Source organism: Bos taurus, chromosome 15 (assembly GCF_002263795.3).
Source record: "Bos taurus isolate L1 Dominette 01449 registration number 42190680 breed Hereford chromosome 15, ARS-UCD2.0, whole genome shotgun sequence".
NCBI classification, from domain to species: domain Eukaryota; kingdom Metazoa; phylum Chordata; class Mammalia; order Artiodactyla; family Bovidae; genus Bos; species Bos taurus.
Window position 1 is genome coordinate 22,549,990 of NC_037342.1, and position 16,024 is coordinate 22,566,013.

Genomic DNA, 16,024 nt, shown 5'->3' on the forward strand with positions numbered 1-16,024 from the left:
CAAACACCAGCTCCCAACCACTGTGCCTTCCAGGGGACCTGTGTCCCTGTCCAGGGTATGTATGGCTGCAGCAAGGACTGTCTGGTTCTCATTCTATTTAGGCTGCCACAGATCAGCTGTTTCGCTCTCAGCCTTAAATGTTTCTCCTCTGACTCAGACAATCACTTTGATGTGGGGATTGGACCCCAGCTTCAGTTCCCCCACCCACTGAGGGCAGATCCAGTCCTACTAACACTCCTGTTTCCCCCACTAGTTCCTTGTCCTGCTGAGTTTTGCGTGATTCTATATATTCTTTACCTCTGGTCAGGTATTCCTGTCTGCTCTCAGCTGGTGTTCTGCATTCTGTATGCACTTCTGTGTCTGAAGGTATATTCCTGATGTTCCATGGAGAGATGTACTCCATATCCACCTACTCCTCCACCATTTTGTTCTCTTGGATCCTATCTTCTTTGAGTAGGATGGATGATTCAATATCACAAAGATGTCGGTTCTCCGTAAGTCAATTTTTAAATTTAATACAACCTTAATAAAAATTCTAGTTTTTAAAGGAAATTAGATGAATGAATACCAAGGTTCATGTGGAAAAATAAATATACAAGAGTAGTCAAGAAAACACTAAAAAAGAAAATTGTCTGAGGGGTGGAGACTAGCCCTGTTGTTGTTGTCCAGTTGCTCAGTCGTGTCTGACACTTTGCAAGCCCATGGACTGGAGACTAGCCTTGCTGCTAAGCTGCTTCTAAGTTGCTTCAGTCGTGTCTGACTCTGTGCGACCCCATAGATGGCAGCCCACCAGGCTCCCCCGTCCCTGGGATTCTCCAGGCAAGAACACTGGAGTGGGTTGCCATTTCCTTCTCCAATGCATGAAAGTGAAAAGTGAAAGTGAAGTCACTCAGTCGTGTCCGACTCTTAGCGACCCCATGGACTGCAGCCCACCAGGCTCCTCCATCCATGGGATTTTCCAGGCAAGAGTACTGGAGTGGGGTGCCATTGCCTTCTCTGAAACTAGCCTTATCAGATATTAATATATAATTTTATATTATTTTAATTAAATATGAACATGTAATTAAAATATTATGATATCAATATATTAATGGACAAATGGGCAAGTTATATAGAATAGAAAACCCAGAAATGGACCCAAGAACTTACAGAAATTGATTTATGATAAAGATGGCATCTTAAATCAATATGTAAAGAGGGCCTTTTATAAAAACTTTCTTATTTCTTGCAGTTTAACACAATTGTGATGAAAAATAAAATTTACCATCTCAGCCATATTTAAATGTACAGGTTAGTGTTGTGAAACAGATCTTCAGAACTTTTTCATCTTGAAAAACTGAAACTCTATACTCATTAAACAATAGCTCCCTATTTCCCCCTCTGCTGAGCCCCTGAGAATCACCATTCTACTTCATGTTTCCATGAGTTTGATGGCTTTAGATACCTCATGTAAGTGCTATTGTATAGTATTTGTCTTTTTGTGACTGGCTTATTTCACCATGTTATAGCATGTGACAGAATTTCTCTCCTTTTTAAGGCTGAGTAATATTCCATTATATGTTAAATTTTGTTTATCCCATTCTTCAGCTGATGGATGCTTAGGTTGTTCCTACCTTTTGGTTATTGTAAATAATGCTGCTATAAGATGGGTGTACATATATCCATTTGAATCCCTGCTTTCAAGACAGTAACCTTTTAAGACAAGGCTTTGAGATAAGACCAAGCATTTTTGCTTCCTTTTCCATGCTGAAGACATTGAACATTCAATCTATCAAGCATACGAGAGAAAAGACAAATGTTAAACCCTTCAAAAAGTAAAGTGAAAAATTTTCCTTACAGTGTTTTAATGTTCCATCATTTAGATACATCATTTCTAGTGTGATAATATGGACAAAAATGATTATCCACTAAGGACATTCATCTTATTTGCTTACTTTAGCATAGTTTTGATAAATTTGACAAAAAATTTAAATAAACAGAAAATATAATACATAAAAGATATGAAGATAACTATGTCTAAAAGTTTTGGAATCCATTTTAATTTGAGAAATATCAAGCATTCCATATGCTATTATCTTGGCTATAGGGTAAAGATACAATTATCTTAGAAGTCAACAGCTTAGGGTTTTCCTTTAGCCCTCTGATGTATGAGGTTTGTGATAAGGGGTTAGGATCAAGAGAATGTAAGTTGGTCTTTCATTGTTGTACTCCAGGATATACTCAAAATCTGTCATCCCTCAATTTCAAGTTCTTTGACTAATCAGGTTGTGCTAGGAACCCATCCCACTTCCTTATCTCTATATTTGCAATCTCTCCTTTTGACCCCATGTTTTCCTTCCTAATACTTATTTTTCTATTTTTGCTCCTACCAAGGTACAATCACTGGTTTGATGGAATGGCTTTACTTCACCAGTTCAAGGTGGAGAAGGGCACAGTGACATATAGGAGCAAGTTTCTACAGAGTGATACATATAAGGCCAACAGTGATCGTGATCGAATTGTGATCTCAGAATTTGGTACATTGGCTCTCCCTGACCCATGCAAGAATGTTTTTGAACGTTTCATGTCAAAATTTGAAAAGCCTGGTAAGCACCCTTTATTATGCCCAGAATTTTCAGGTAATAGTGATGATTCTTTAAATTATTATGACATATGTCAATCTTTTTTTATAAATATGGATCTTGATATTTATTTATTTTGATATGAGAGGATGTTTCAACTGCTTTCTCCCTTGATTGTGTGCTTAGGATCTCCTATAGTAAGTTGTGGTGTTTAAATAACTTTGGGGTTTGATTTCAGCAATTACTGATAACACCAATGTCAACTATGTGCTGTACAAGGGTGATTACTACCTTAGTACGGAAACCAACTTTATGAATAAAGTGGACATTGAAACCCTGGAAAAAACAGAAAAGGTAAAATATGGGTTAAAATATAATAGACCCTAAAATTTCTCTCCATTCAAATACTTTTTAGAGTAGTTATTATCAGAAGAAAAAATTGTATTCTTAAACAAAATCAAAATTACCCACTGATTCAGGTCATTAGGTACCCTCTGTCTTCATTAGAATGGCCTGTGGTATTGGTTATCCTTAAAGATAATTCTAGATTTCTTCCTTAGTCCAACTGTCTGAAGGCTAGGGCAAAGGAGACACAGCATAGTACAGACTTATTTCTGTCATTTCATTTTCTGCTTAGCTCTAGGTAGAATTGGACTGGAGATTACCTAGATCCATTCTGCCCTGGAGAAGGAAATGGCAACCCAATCCAGTATTCTTGCCTGGAAAATTTCATGAACGGAGGAGCCTGGTGGGCTACAGTCCATGGGGTCGTAAAAAGTCAGACATGACTGAGCGACTAACACATACTGCCTTCATGTTATACATTAATTTAAAGCAAAATAAAATTTGGGGCCAGAATTTTAATGCTTATTCTTTTGAACTTTCTTGTGATCTGGATAATCATTTTTGTGCATTTCTTGGTGGTGGTGGTAGGAGGGATTTTGTTTGGTTTTCTTGTTGTTTGTTCTTAGTTTCTTTTTCTTTAGTAGGAAAAATAATTTTGATTTCACAGAGGTGAGACATCAGGGCTTAAACTATAGTTTTTATATCTTATTTTAAAAGTATGTGATACATCCCTACTGTCTATGCATCTAAATAGAGACCTACCCATGTAATTTAAGTCTCTGAATGGTCTTAAATTTTCAGGTTAACTGGACAAAATTTATCGCTGTGAACGGAGCAACTGCACATCCTCATTACGATCCAGATGGAACAACGTACAACATGGGGAACTCCTATGGGAAACATGGTAACATTGCGGCGGGAGTCTTTGAAAAAATAACTGGGAGTTAACTGTCTTCCCAGAGTTCCATTACGGCTAAGATGTTAACTTATATGAAACTCATTTGAAAATTTCAGAAAGAAATCTCTGAAATTGCATTTCTGAACTTCAAATATGTAATTTATTGTTATGTTCTGTGGTCTTTTTGTGTATATACTTAGAAGCTGATTTTCTATTTGATCTTTTCATCATGACTCACATTTTTATGTTCCATTATGCTTTTTGGCTCACATGCATTGTAGAGATTTTCAGTATATATTTCTCAAACTTGAATTTTTAAGAGGTACCATACTATCAGAAATTTTAAATGGCACAGCAAAGAGATAAAGAGAAGGCACACTGTATGTTACATACAGAGGAATTTATTTTTACCATGGGAGTAATACACTACAAAGTAAGTTAAGGTTAAAGTTTGGTTGCATTTGCAGCTACTTGTATCACATCCCCTTCCTGTTCATCTGTATACTTTCCTAGCTGTCTGTTAATCTGTTCCAGAAGGTTCTAATGGCTAATAATGATAGTTAACATTTATAGAGTAACTAGTATGTGCTCGTGTTAACCACTTTTTCCCATATAGTTTCTCATTTAATCTCTGAGAAAGGTACAGTTATTTTTATTTTTTAATTGAGGTATAGTTGATTGACAATGTTGTGTTAGTTTCCCATATTCTTTTCCATTATGGTTTACTGCAAGATATTGAATATAGTTCCCTGTGCTATACAGCAGGACCTTGTTGTTTATCTATTTTGTATACAGTAGTTTGTATTTGCTAATCCCATACTCCTAATTTATTCCCCACCCATTTCCCCTTTGGTAACCATAAGTTTATTTTCAATGTCTGAGTCTATTTCTGTTTTGTAAATAAGTTCATTTGTATCATATTTTAGATTCCCATATAAATGATATCATATGATATTTGCCTTTCTCTGTCTTACTTTGCTTAGTTTGATAATATCTAGGTCCATCCATGGCATTAAGAAAGGTATTATTACTCCCATTTTATAGATGAGGGCAGTGAACCTTGAGAAGATTTAAGATGCTTGCTTAAGGAAGCCTCAAGTGTCTAATACCAGGCTTGGCACCAAGCCTGAATAACACAGAAAAAGCTTGCTATTAGTCATTTTGTTAGACCATCTTAATAATTATTTATCACTGAGTACAGAGGATTCTCTCAGGGCATGCAAATTCTTTATCATATACCCAAATATACATCTCCCTCTGGAAAGGAATGTGTAAGTACAAGTATTAAAAGTTTCTGACTGTCTATCTTAGCTGTCAATCTATCATTTATAACTATGAATCCTTTGTATAGATTAACTTTTGAATAGGTTAATGTAAGGAATTGGCTTTTTGGGTTGTTCATCTCTACCTCTCCATATTTACACATATAAGTATATATGAACGTGAAGACTTCAGGTTTGTTTTTTTTTACTGGCTCAAGAAGAGATAGGGTACCCTGGGAACTTCATCACCCAGACGTCTCTGCTCTTTGTTACCTGACCTCAGGTAGGGATGTATTCTTCAAATCTGTTATAGGAAGCATCAAACATCTTTTTAGGTAAAATCTTTAAGCAAATGGGTACACTGACTCAGCTTTTTTTGTTTTTTTTTGGTCCATTTTTTTTTTTTTGATCATTAAAAACTCATTTCTTAATAAATTAACTCTAATAACCAAGCGAGGCTTCCCTGGTGGCTCAGACAGTAAAGAATCTGCCTGGAATGCAGGAGACCCAGGTTCAGTCCCTGGGTTGGGAAGATCCCATGGAGAAAATGGCTACCCATTCCATTCATCAGGTACAGATGTGAAAGTTGGACCATAAAGAAGGCTGAGTGCCAAAGAATTGATGCTTTCGAATTTTGGTACTGGAGAAGATTCTTGAGAGTCTTGGGCAGCAGGAGATCAAACCAGTCACTCCTAAAGGAAATAAATCCTTTCCATTTGAATGACTGATGCTGAAGATGAAGCTCCAAAACTTTGGCCACCTGATGCAAAGAGCTGACTCATTGGAAAAGACCCTGATCCTGGGAAAGATTGAGGGCAGGAGGAGAAGGGGGAAACAGAGGGTGAAATGATTGGATGGCATCACCGACTCAATGGACATGAGTTTGAGTAAACTCCAGGAGATAGTGAAGGACAAGGAAGCCTGGTGTGCTGTAGTCCATGTAGAAAGAGCTGGACATGACTTAGTGACTGAACAACAGCAACAGCCCATTCCAGTGTTCTTACCTGAAGAATTTCATGTACAGAGAGGCGCCTGGTGGGCTATAGTCTATGGAGTTGCAAAGAGTTATAGATAACTTTGTATATAGTCCATAATATAAGAAATACTGTTTAACCATTTTTATTTATTTTTCTAAAATAAATCCTCATTAGATCAGTGATTCTCAGCCTTTAGAACACCCCAAAGCCATCTGGAATGCTTTCCAGCAATGTAAGATCAGTGGGCTTCATCTTCAGATATTCTGGTTCAGTATACTTGAAAAGGGGCTAAGAATCTGCATTGTAACCAACCCTTCACTCCTTATCTTGATGCATTTTAACAAGATCTCCAGGTGGTTTTGGGGAAAGTGGCCTATGAATCTCTGAGAAACCTTGCACCAGTCATTATGAGTTGTACTTGTTATTTTGCCTCAATTTGATGTTTATGCAAAGTCCTGAGGCGTCTCCCAGAGTTAGGCACAAAGTATTGAGCAAATCGTTTCTCTGGGCGTTCAGTCCTCTGCTGTGTGTTTCCTGGGAGTCTGTCTGCCTTGTACTTCCTGCAAGACTTACAGTTAGGACAGTTCATCAACTAGTAGTGTTCAAATTTAGTAAATTGAGTAATCGTCATTTAATCCAATTGCTGAGATAGGAAATTCTTCTCTTGATACTCTAATCTCAAGTAAAACTGGCTTTACTTCTTTTTTCTTACTTGATTATTTGGTTCAGTGAGGAATTTTTGAACTAGAACACAAATATATGTGTAGCTGCAGAGAGCTCAACTAAACAATATGTGTTTGGGGGACATTTAGTGATTTTTTTTTGGTAAATAAAGTGCTTGCTAGTAATTTCTACCTTTACAAAATAAAAAGCTTTTAATTGTTTTCACTTTTCCGGATATTTTTAAAAAGCCCTTTTAAAATTAACAGAAATCCTCTAAACATTTAATCTAGCTAGTTTTAAGTACTAATTTAAAATAATGTAATCTCTTAGATAGACACTTACAGTAGATGGAGATGGAGATGGTAATATTGGAACTGTAGAGTTTATCTTTCATAACTCATCACTGTATAAAGCATGATGTTTTATATATAATTGTTTCTCAAAACATATAGTATCTTAACCTAGACCTCCCCACTAATTGCTTACTCAAGTGTTTTTACTAGGATATCTAATAGAGGTTACAAAATTAATTTTTTAAAACCAAACTTTTAATCTTTCTCCCTAAATTTCTCTGCTTAAAATCTTCCCCATCTCAGTCGAGGGTAACTCTGTCATTCTACTTGCTTAAGATGATGACCTTGGAATCATGTTTTATACCTCTCTCACATCCACGTCTAATGGGTCAAAAAGTAATTTCAGCAATGCCTTCAAAATATATCAAAAATCCAGCTATGTCATATCACCTCCACTGCCCCCACTCTGGTTTGGGCCACCATTCTTTCTCATTTGAATTATTGTAATAGCTTTTTAACCAGTCTCCTTGCTTCTCCCTTTACCCTACTTCAGTTTATTCTCAGTATATCAGCCAGTTATCCCTTTAACCTACCCCACCTCATCTAGAATTTTCTCTCTGCTTGCTATGGGCAGGGCAGCACTGTCCTCACTGCAGTTATTTAAACACTCCAAACTTATTCTTGGCTGAGAATCTTTGCATTTGCTCTTCTCACCTCATAGCTCAGTTGGTAAAGAATCCACCTGCAATGAAGGAGACCCCAGTTTGATTCCTGGGTCAAGAAGATCCTCTGGAGAAGGGATAGGCTACCCACTCCAGTATTCTTGGGCTTCCCTTGTGGCTCAGCTGGTAAAGAATCTGCCTGCAATGCAGGAGACCTGGGTTTGATCCCTGGGTTGGAAAGATCACCTGGAGAAGGGAAAGGCTACCCACTCCAGTATTCTGGCCTGAGAATTCCATGGACTGTATAGTCCATGGGATTGCAAAGAGTTGGACACAACTGAGCGACTTTCACTTTCATCACCTGAAATGCATTTCTCCCAGATATCCTCAAGGCTCTCTTCCTCACTCCCTTCAGGTCTTGACTCAAATGCCACCTTCTTAGTAAAGCCTTCTCAGACCACCATAATTTAAGTTGCAAATAGTAGCAGTCCACATCCTTATACACTCACTTCTAATTCCCATTCCCTTGTTTATTCCTCATTATAGTTCTCATCTGATGCATTATATTTTTACTTATTGTATGATTTTTTAAAAATTTGAGTTTTATAGAAGAAGAGCCTTTTGTCTATTTTGTACACTATTTTGCTGTACACAAGTGTCTAGAATATGCTGCTTAGGACTCCTAGAAGAGTGCCTGGGATATAACTGACACTCAGTAAGGGCTTCCCAGGTGGTGCTAGCAGTAAAGAGCCCTCCTGCCAATGTTGGAGACTTAAGAGATGCAGATTGGATCCCTGGATCAGGAAGATCGCCTGGAGGAGGAAATGGCAACCCACCCTAGTATTCTTGCCTAGAAAATCCCATGGACAGAGTAACCTGGTGGGCTATGGTTCACAGGGTTGCAAAGAGTCAGATGTGACTGAAGTGACTTAGCTCTCAAGGAGCTGCTGATAAATGAGTAGGGAACCAGATGGTTATCCTGTTCCAAAAGAGGTGAAGAGATTGTGAGATTCTACAAGTTACAGGTTCCTCAGGACCTACGTTGGCACTTCTAACACCAGAAAGATAATTCAATATGATCTCAGTATTTGTTCATTCATTGAGTTATTTAACAAACATATGTTCTTAGTCAATCCAACAATAGTTTTTTATGGTTTACCTACAGGTCAGTGTTTGGTACTGAGGATGCAAAGATGTGTCAGACATAATTCCTGCTCCAGAAGAGCCTAGTCTGCTAGGAAACAGATAAATACACAGAAAATTATAGTAAATGAAATAAATACTCTGACAGTGTAGAATATAATCAGAGCATAAAGGAGGGGCAACAAATATCTTTGGATGGGAAAATCTGCATAAGGACTGGGTACCTGAGTTGATTATTGAGGAAGTAATAATAGTCAGATGAATAATTGCATGAGTGAATGTTGATAGGATAGGAGGAGAGGAGACCCAAAGTGACCCCAAGGATATAGAAGACTGAATGGAAGAAGTTGGACATAAATACAAATGGAGACTGTAGTGTTTGGAACTGGGGAGTGGGGAGAAGGACAGATAGAATTTGAAGATATTCCTGGCTGCTATCCTATCTTTTCCTTGAAGCTGGGATTGAGTTCATCTTCAGAGAGCTAGAAGGGAACCATTTGTGAATATTAAAATACAATAGCTGTTGGTTAGTTACTTTGTGTATGATGTTTCAAAACCTTAGCTAATACTGTTTATAAAGTTAATATATTTTTGTATCCTTGTCTTTGAAATAACCCCTTATGAAATATATGTGTCATGCATATTGCATAAGTCTTTTAATTGCTTTTGCCTAGTCCGCAAATACAAGGACTATCTTTTATTCTTCAAATGTATGTAAAACATTTAAGACAGGACTTTCCATTTTCCAGGTTCCTGCTATAATGTTATTCGGGTTCCTCCAGAAAAATCTGACCCTGGGGAGACAATCCATGGAGCCCAGGTGATATGTTCTATTGCTTCTGAGGAGGGGATGAGACCTTCTTACTACCACAGCTTTGGTGAGCCCAGAAATAAGACAAAATTTAACAGGACCTGCCTTAATGTCACTGTTGAAGGGGAACTAGTTTTGGAAAATAATATGTTAATATGGTTTATCAGAGTATGTGATAAGAGACCAAGGTTGTGTTTTGATGTGAATTAAGTTCATTCTGTTTAGTCATGTGTTGCTTACCCTAGCCAACTGACTGATGGAAGAGATATTTTAATACAAGCAGTTACGAAAAAAGTGTTAACAAGTTTTTCATTAATTGACTGCTCTAAGAAACAGCTGTCAGTTTAGGAAATTATCAGTTCCTTCCCAGCACATTGAGTCAGGGAGAAATAGGCTGAGATTTAGTCACCCAGCCATAATTCCACTTAAGTTCTCTATGAAGAACAGCCTCTCCCTCCAGGATGCTCCAGGATGAAACAATGAATAACTCCTAGTCATAGAAATCAGTCTCTTTGGTTTGTTTTGTATTGTGTTGTCTGTCATTGAATAAATACAAAGGAAAAATATACATTTATGCGTGTTTCCACAATAGAAGCTATGGGCTTTGGGTGATTATGAAGTGTCAATGTAGATGTATCAGCTATAATAAATGGACCACTCTGGTGGAGGAAATTGATAAAGTGGGAGCTGAGAATGTATGGGGATGGCGGTATATGGCAAATCTCTGTACTTTCCCCTTGGTTTTGTTTTGAGCCTAAAATTGCTCCAAAAAATAAAGTCTTAATTAAAAAAAAAAAGAATTTGACCATAAAAAATGGATAGAATTTAGTATTTTAGGTGATTTTAAAGACCACAAATAATAATCATGTTAATATTTTTTGGGAGGGAAATTCATATTCCACATAGATTGCTTCAGTTTTTTTCAGAATGTTTATTTTCTGCATCATAAACTTTTATAGCCAATCTGCTCCTGGATCCTTACCTCCAGTGTAAATAGCAAAAGGATTAAGAAATGAAGCTCCAGATCATAAATGACACTTTTAATATAATGCTTCGTAAACCAAAACAATTTGAAAAGGAAGGGAAAAAAAAGATTTAAAAAATGCAAGTTGAGGGCATTCAACCCAAGCTATTCTAAGAAGTTCCTGTTTTTTGTTTTTTGTTTTTTTTTCCCCTGGGACCTATGACTATTTATTTTTTCTTTTTTTAAAAAATTTATTTATTTTAATTGGAGGCTAATTACTTTACAATATTGTATTGGTTTTGCCATACATCAACATGAATCCGCCACAGGTATACACGTGTTCCCCATCCTGAACCCCCCTCCCACCTCCCTCCCCATACCGTCCCTCTGGGTCATCCCAGTGCACCAGCCCCAAGCATCCTGTATCCTGCATCGAACCTGGACTGGCGATTCATTTCATATATGATATTATACATGTTTCAATGCCATTCTCCCAAATCAACCCACCCTCTCCCTCTCCCTCTCCCACAGAGTCCAAAAGACTGTTCTATACATCTGTGTCTCTTTTGCTGTCTCGCATACAGGGTTATTGTTACCATCTTTCTAAATTCCATATATATGCGTTAGTATACTGTATTGGTGTTTTTCTTTCTGGCTTACTTCACTCTGTATAATAGGCTCCAGTTTCATCCACCTCATTAGAACTGATTCAAATGTATTCTTTTTAATGGCTGAGTACTACTCCATTGTGTATGGAAGTTCCTGTTTTTATGTAGGAACAGAAAATATATACAGCAAAGCTGAGAAACGATGAAGAATTATTTCTGATTGGCGTTTGTTTAGGTCACAGTAATATGTCCAACTATTCTGACAAGTCCCCATAACTGTTGCATTTCAGACATCTCTATTTTGCCAAATAACATTTTATTGTTTACTTGAACCATTTTAGGAATGACAAGGAACTACATCATCTTCATTGAACAGCCTCTAAAGATCAATTTGTGGAGAATCATCTCTTCTAAAATTCGAGGAAAGGCCTTTTCAGATGGAATAAGCTGGGAACCCCAGTATAATACACGGTTTCATGTGGTGGATAAGCATACTGGTCAGGTAGAGAATTTTGACTATGAATGATTGGACATAAAGGCAAATTTCCATATCACTGATTTTTCCCTTGTTGGGTATTTCTTACATAAGCCACTCTTAATTAAAGGATATTGCCTTCTTCCATAAGGAGGGCTAGCTATTTATTAATTAATACAGTGAATTTTGCATATCAGAAAATTATAAGAAATGGTTTTATCCTGTAAATTATCTGATTCAATTACAAAATGACAATAAAAATGACATCTAAGAAATCCTCTTGGCATGTTAGCATGGATTTTTCTGATAATAATATTTGCCAAAGAGAATACTGTTCATGCAGAGGTCTTCTGTAACTTTTGCAATTATATTTTTATTAGTTGCTTTTATGACATTTTGATATACAAGTATGATAATATCACCAAAGTCCAAAGCGTATTGGTTAAATATCTTTCTATAGATGCCTGATGAATAGCATTATTATATTTCTCTACTTTTTAACCCCTTAAAGAAATAGTATCCCAAATTTACTGTAGTCCCGCATATAATTTCATTACCAAAAAAATCCCATTTTAGTAATGACAGCATTTTCCAGAGGATTAGTCACTTAATTTATTATAAACTTTTTAATAGAAGTATTTTCTATTTAACCATGTACTAAAGAGTTTAGGATTTATTTATTCTTCAAAATATTGGGCCATATTTCATGAGAACTTTGAAGTTAGTTAAATCAGTTGATTGGTCTATATCAAATAGCCTCAGTTTATTGATTCATATGAGATGAGATGATTTTAAATCTAAACAGATTGGCTTCTACATTCCATATTCTGGTTTTCATACCTACCAGGCCTATTACTTAAACGGGGAGAAATCTTAATTTGCACTTTGTGGATCTGTACCCTAAAGGAAATAAAATATCTCTTTCTCATTGTGTTCCTGCAGCTTCTTCCAGGGATGTACTTCAGTAAACCTTTTGTTACTTTTCACCAAATCAATGCCTTTGAGGACCAGGGCTGTGTTGTCATTGATTTGTGCTGTCAGGATGATGGAGGAATTTTAGAAGTCTACCAACTACAGAATCTTAGGAAAACTGGGAAAGAGCTTGATCAGGTAGAATTCTCTGATTTGTCAAGAGTGGTCAAAATAATTTTGATCTAGCCAAGTTTTGGCTTTGGGCTTGGAATTTGCAGTTTCTCTTGCCTCTCTGGCAAATAAAGAGGGAGAATGGTTTTAAATCATTGAAGACATAAGTTTGTAATTTATTTATTTAATACTTCAGAATAATTCGAAATATGTACTTAATGCTTAGTAAAAATTATATTAAAGAAAACCAAGAAATATGTTTTGAAACACTTGTGATTAGTTCCTTATTACACTTGAGCACTAAACATATTTACATTTCTTAGAAGGGATAGTAAAATGGTAAGCAAAGCAAAACTATAATATTAATCCTTCGATAAAAGAAAATGTCTTAGTTCCTCAGCTTGAAGGGATTCATTTTTTCCTGATAATCAATCTAAGGCAGAAATTTTCCTTGGATTATGTAATGAAAATTGTTTTCTGCTGTAGTTTTATTTTTAAATTTTTAAAAAACATTGCTTTTAAGGTTTACTTACATTTACTTAGCTTACTTATGTTATTATACCTGTATGGTAGGTCTTGATATCTTGATATTTACAGTATAAGTACTTTAGCTCCTTTCTATTTAAAGATTGCCTCAGTTTTTGTTGGCCTTTTGCATTTCCATAAGTTTTAGAATCAACTTATTAGTTTTTGTAAAAGCAAACAAGCAAACAAACAAAAAAAACCATGGTTGGGATCATATTGTATGATCTGTCTAGATTAATTTGGACATAACTGACATCTTTACAATAATGAGAAATATTGAGTCTTCCAACTCATGAACAGGGAATCTCTCTCCATTTATTTTAATCTTTTAAAATATCTTTTTAAAAAGTTACATTTACATTAACAAAATTTATTCTTTTTATTTATTTGGCTGTGCTGGGCCTTCTGGGCTTTCTCTAGTTGCAGTGAGCAGGGGCTACTCTTCATTGCAGGGCACTGGCTTCTCATTGCAGCGGCTTCTCTTGTTGCAGGGCATGGGTTCTGGGCGCATAGGCTTTGGTAGCTGTGGCTCATGGGCTCAGTAATTACAGCCCATAGGCCCTAGAGAGTGCAGGCTTTAGTAGCTGTGGTGCACAGGCTCAGAAGTTGTGGTGCACTGACTTTAGTTGTGCCTCAGCATGTGGAATCTTCCTGGATCAGGGATTGAAACTGTATCCCCTGCAGTGGCAGGCAGATTCTTGCCCATGGTACCACCAGGAAAGTCCTGAATCTTTTAAAATTTCTTGAAGGAATGTTTATAGTTTTCAGTGTGAGGATATTACATATCTTTAGTTCAAGTCATCATTAGGGAGTTAGAATGTTTTGAAACTGTTGTAAATTTTATCTTTAAAACTTTCATTCTGTTTTTGACGATATGTAGAAATGAAGTTGATTTTGTATATTGATCTCATATTTAGAGAGCTTGCTAAATTCACTTATTAGTTTGATCTGTAAATTACTTTGGATTTTCTATGTATACACTCATATTATCTGAAAACGATGAGAGTTTTATTTCTTTCTTTACAATTCTTATGCATCTTATTTTATTCTTCTTTTTTTTTACTGTACTAGCTAAGACTTCAACTTGAAAAGAAGTGCTGATAGCAGTAATTATTTTCCCACCTCATTTGGAAAATGTTTAATAAATCACCACTAAGTATGAAATTGCTGCAGGTATTTTTATAGATACCTTTATCAGATTATCTTAATGGTACCTTTTGATAAACAGACGTGATCCAGTATATCAATAGTTTCCTTTATGAGTAATACATTGTGAATCCTGTTTTGGACATCTTCCTATGCCAAGGTCATAAAAATATTTTATGTTATCTTATAGAAGAATTTTTAATTCTAAAATTAAGTATCTATATATATTTATATTCTGTTTCTGGACTTCATTTTTTAGCATATCATAATTAGTTATTTATTCCATTTTATTTCTCTCTCTCCTTTCCACCTTCTTTTGGTTGAAAGGCATGATAAGCTATTACCAGCCTGGGCTCAGTGGGCAAAATCAGTTTCTTTTACATATATCTATCCTTTTTCAAATCTTTTCCCATTTAGGTTATTAAACAATATTGAGCAGAGTTCCCTATGCTATTTAGTAGGTCCTTGTTGGTTATCTATTTTAAATATTATAGTCTGTATATGTCAACCTCACACTCCCAGTTTATCCCCTCTACCATCTTTCCCCTTTGTAAACCATGTATGCTAATTGCTTCAGTCACGTCTGACTCTGCAAACCCATGGACTATAGACTGCCAGGCTCCTCTGTCCATGAATACTGGAGTAGGTTGCCATGCCCTCCTCCAGAGGATCTTCTGGACCCAGGGATCAAACCTCGTCTCTTATGTCTCCTGCATTGACTGGCAGGTTCTTTACCACTAGTGCCACTTGGCAAGCCCCTTGTAAACTATAAATTTGTTTTCTATGTCTGTGAGTCTGTTTTTGTTTTGTAAATAAGTTCATTTGTATCATATTTTTTAGATTCCATATATAAGTAGTGTCTTGTGATATTTGCTTTATCTGATTTACTTCACTATGATCATCTCTATCCATGTTGCTGCAAATGGTATTATTTCTGTCTTTTTAATGGCTGAGTAATATTCCATTGCATATATGTTACACATCTTCTTTATCCATTCTTCTGTTGATGGACTTTTAGGTTGCTTCAATGTCTTGGCTGAGGCTTCTCTGGTGGCTCAGATGGTAAAGAATCTGCCTGCAGTGCAGGAGACCCAGGTTTGATCTCTGGGTTGGCAATATCCCCTGGAGAAGGGAATGGCTACCCACTCCAGTATTCTTGCCTGGAGAATTCCTTTACAGAGGAGCCTGGCAGGCTACAGTCCATAGGATTGCAAAGAGTCAGACACAACTGAGTGACTAATGCTTTCACACTTCATGTCTTGGCTTTAATTTGTATTGTAAACAGTGCTGTAATGAACATTGGAATGCATGTATCCTTTTGGACTGTGTCCTTTTTTTTTTTCTTCTTCTGGATATATTCCCAGGGATTGCAAGATCATATGGTAGCTCTATTTTTGGTTTTTTAAGGAACTTCCGTACCATTCTTCATAGTGGCTATACCAATTTACATTCCCACCAGTGGTGTAGGAGGGCTCCCTTTTCTCCACACCTTGTCCAGAATTTCTTGTTTATAGTCTTTTTGATGATGGCCATTTAGAGTGGTATGAGGTGATATCTCATTGTAGTTTTAATTTGTATTTCTCTAATAATTAATGATGTTGAGCATCG

At 36.4% G+C, this 16,024-nt stretch overlaps 1 protein-coding gene across 2 annotated transcripts in view; it reads left to right on the plus strand.

Annotated features, from left to right (window-relative positions):
* The window catches only part of BCO2 (beta-carotene oxygenase 2), a 67,701-nt gene that overhangs the window by 36,922 nt on the left and 14,755 nt on the right, over positions 1-16,024 (plus strand). For both annotated transcript variants that reach the window (XM_024975217.2, NM_001101987.2), the window contains exons 3-8: positions 2,374-2,585; positions 2,800-2,915; positions 3,708-3,810; positions 9,554-9,682; positions 11,529-11,689; positions 12,605-12,772. In XM_024975217.2, coding sequence (XP_024830985.1) covers positions 2,374-2,585; positions 2,800-2,915; positions 3,708-3,810; positions 9,554-9,682; positions 11,529-11,689; positions 12,605-12,772 — 889 coding nt within the window. The remainder of the gene's footprint in view (positions 1-2,373; positions 2,586-2,799; positions 2,916-3,707; positions 3,811-9,553; positions 9,683-11,528; positions 11,690-12,604; positions 12,773-16,024) is intronic.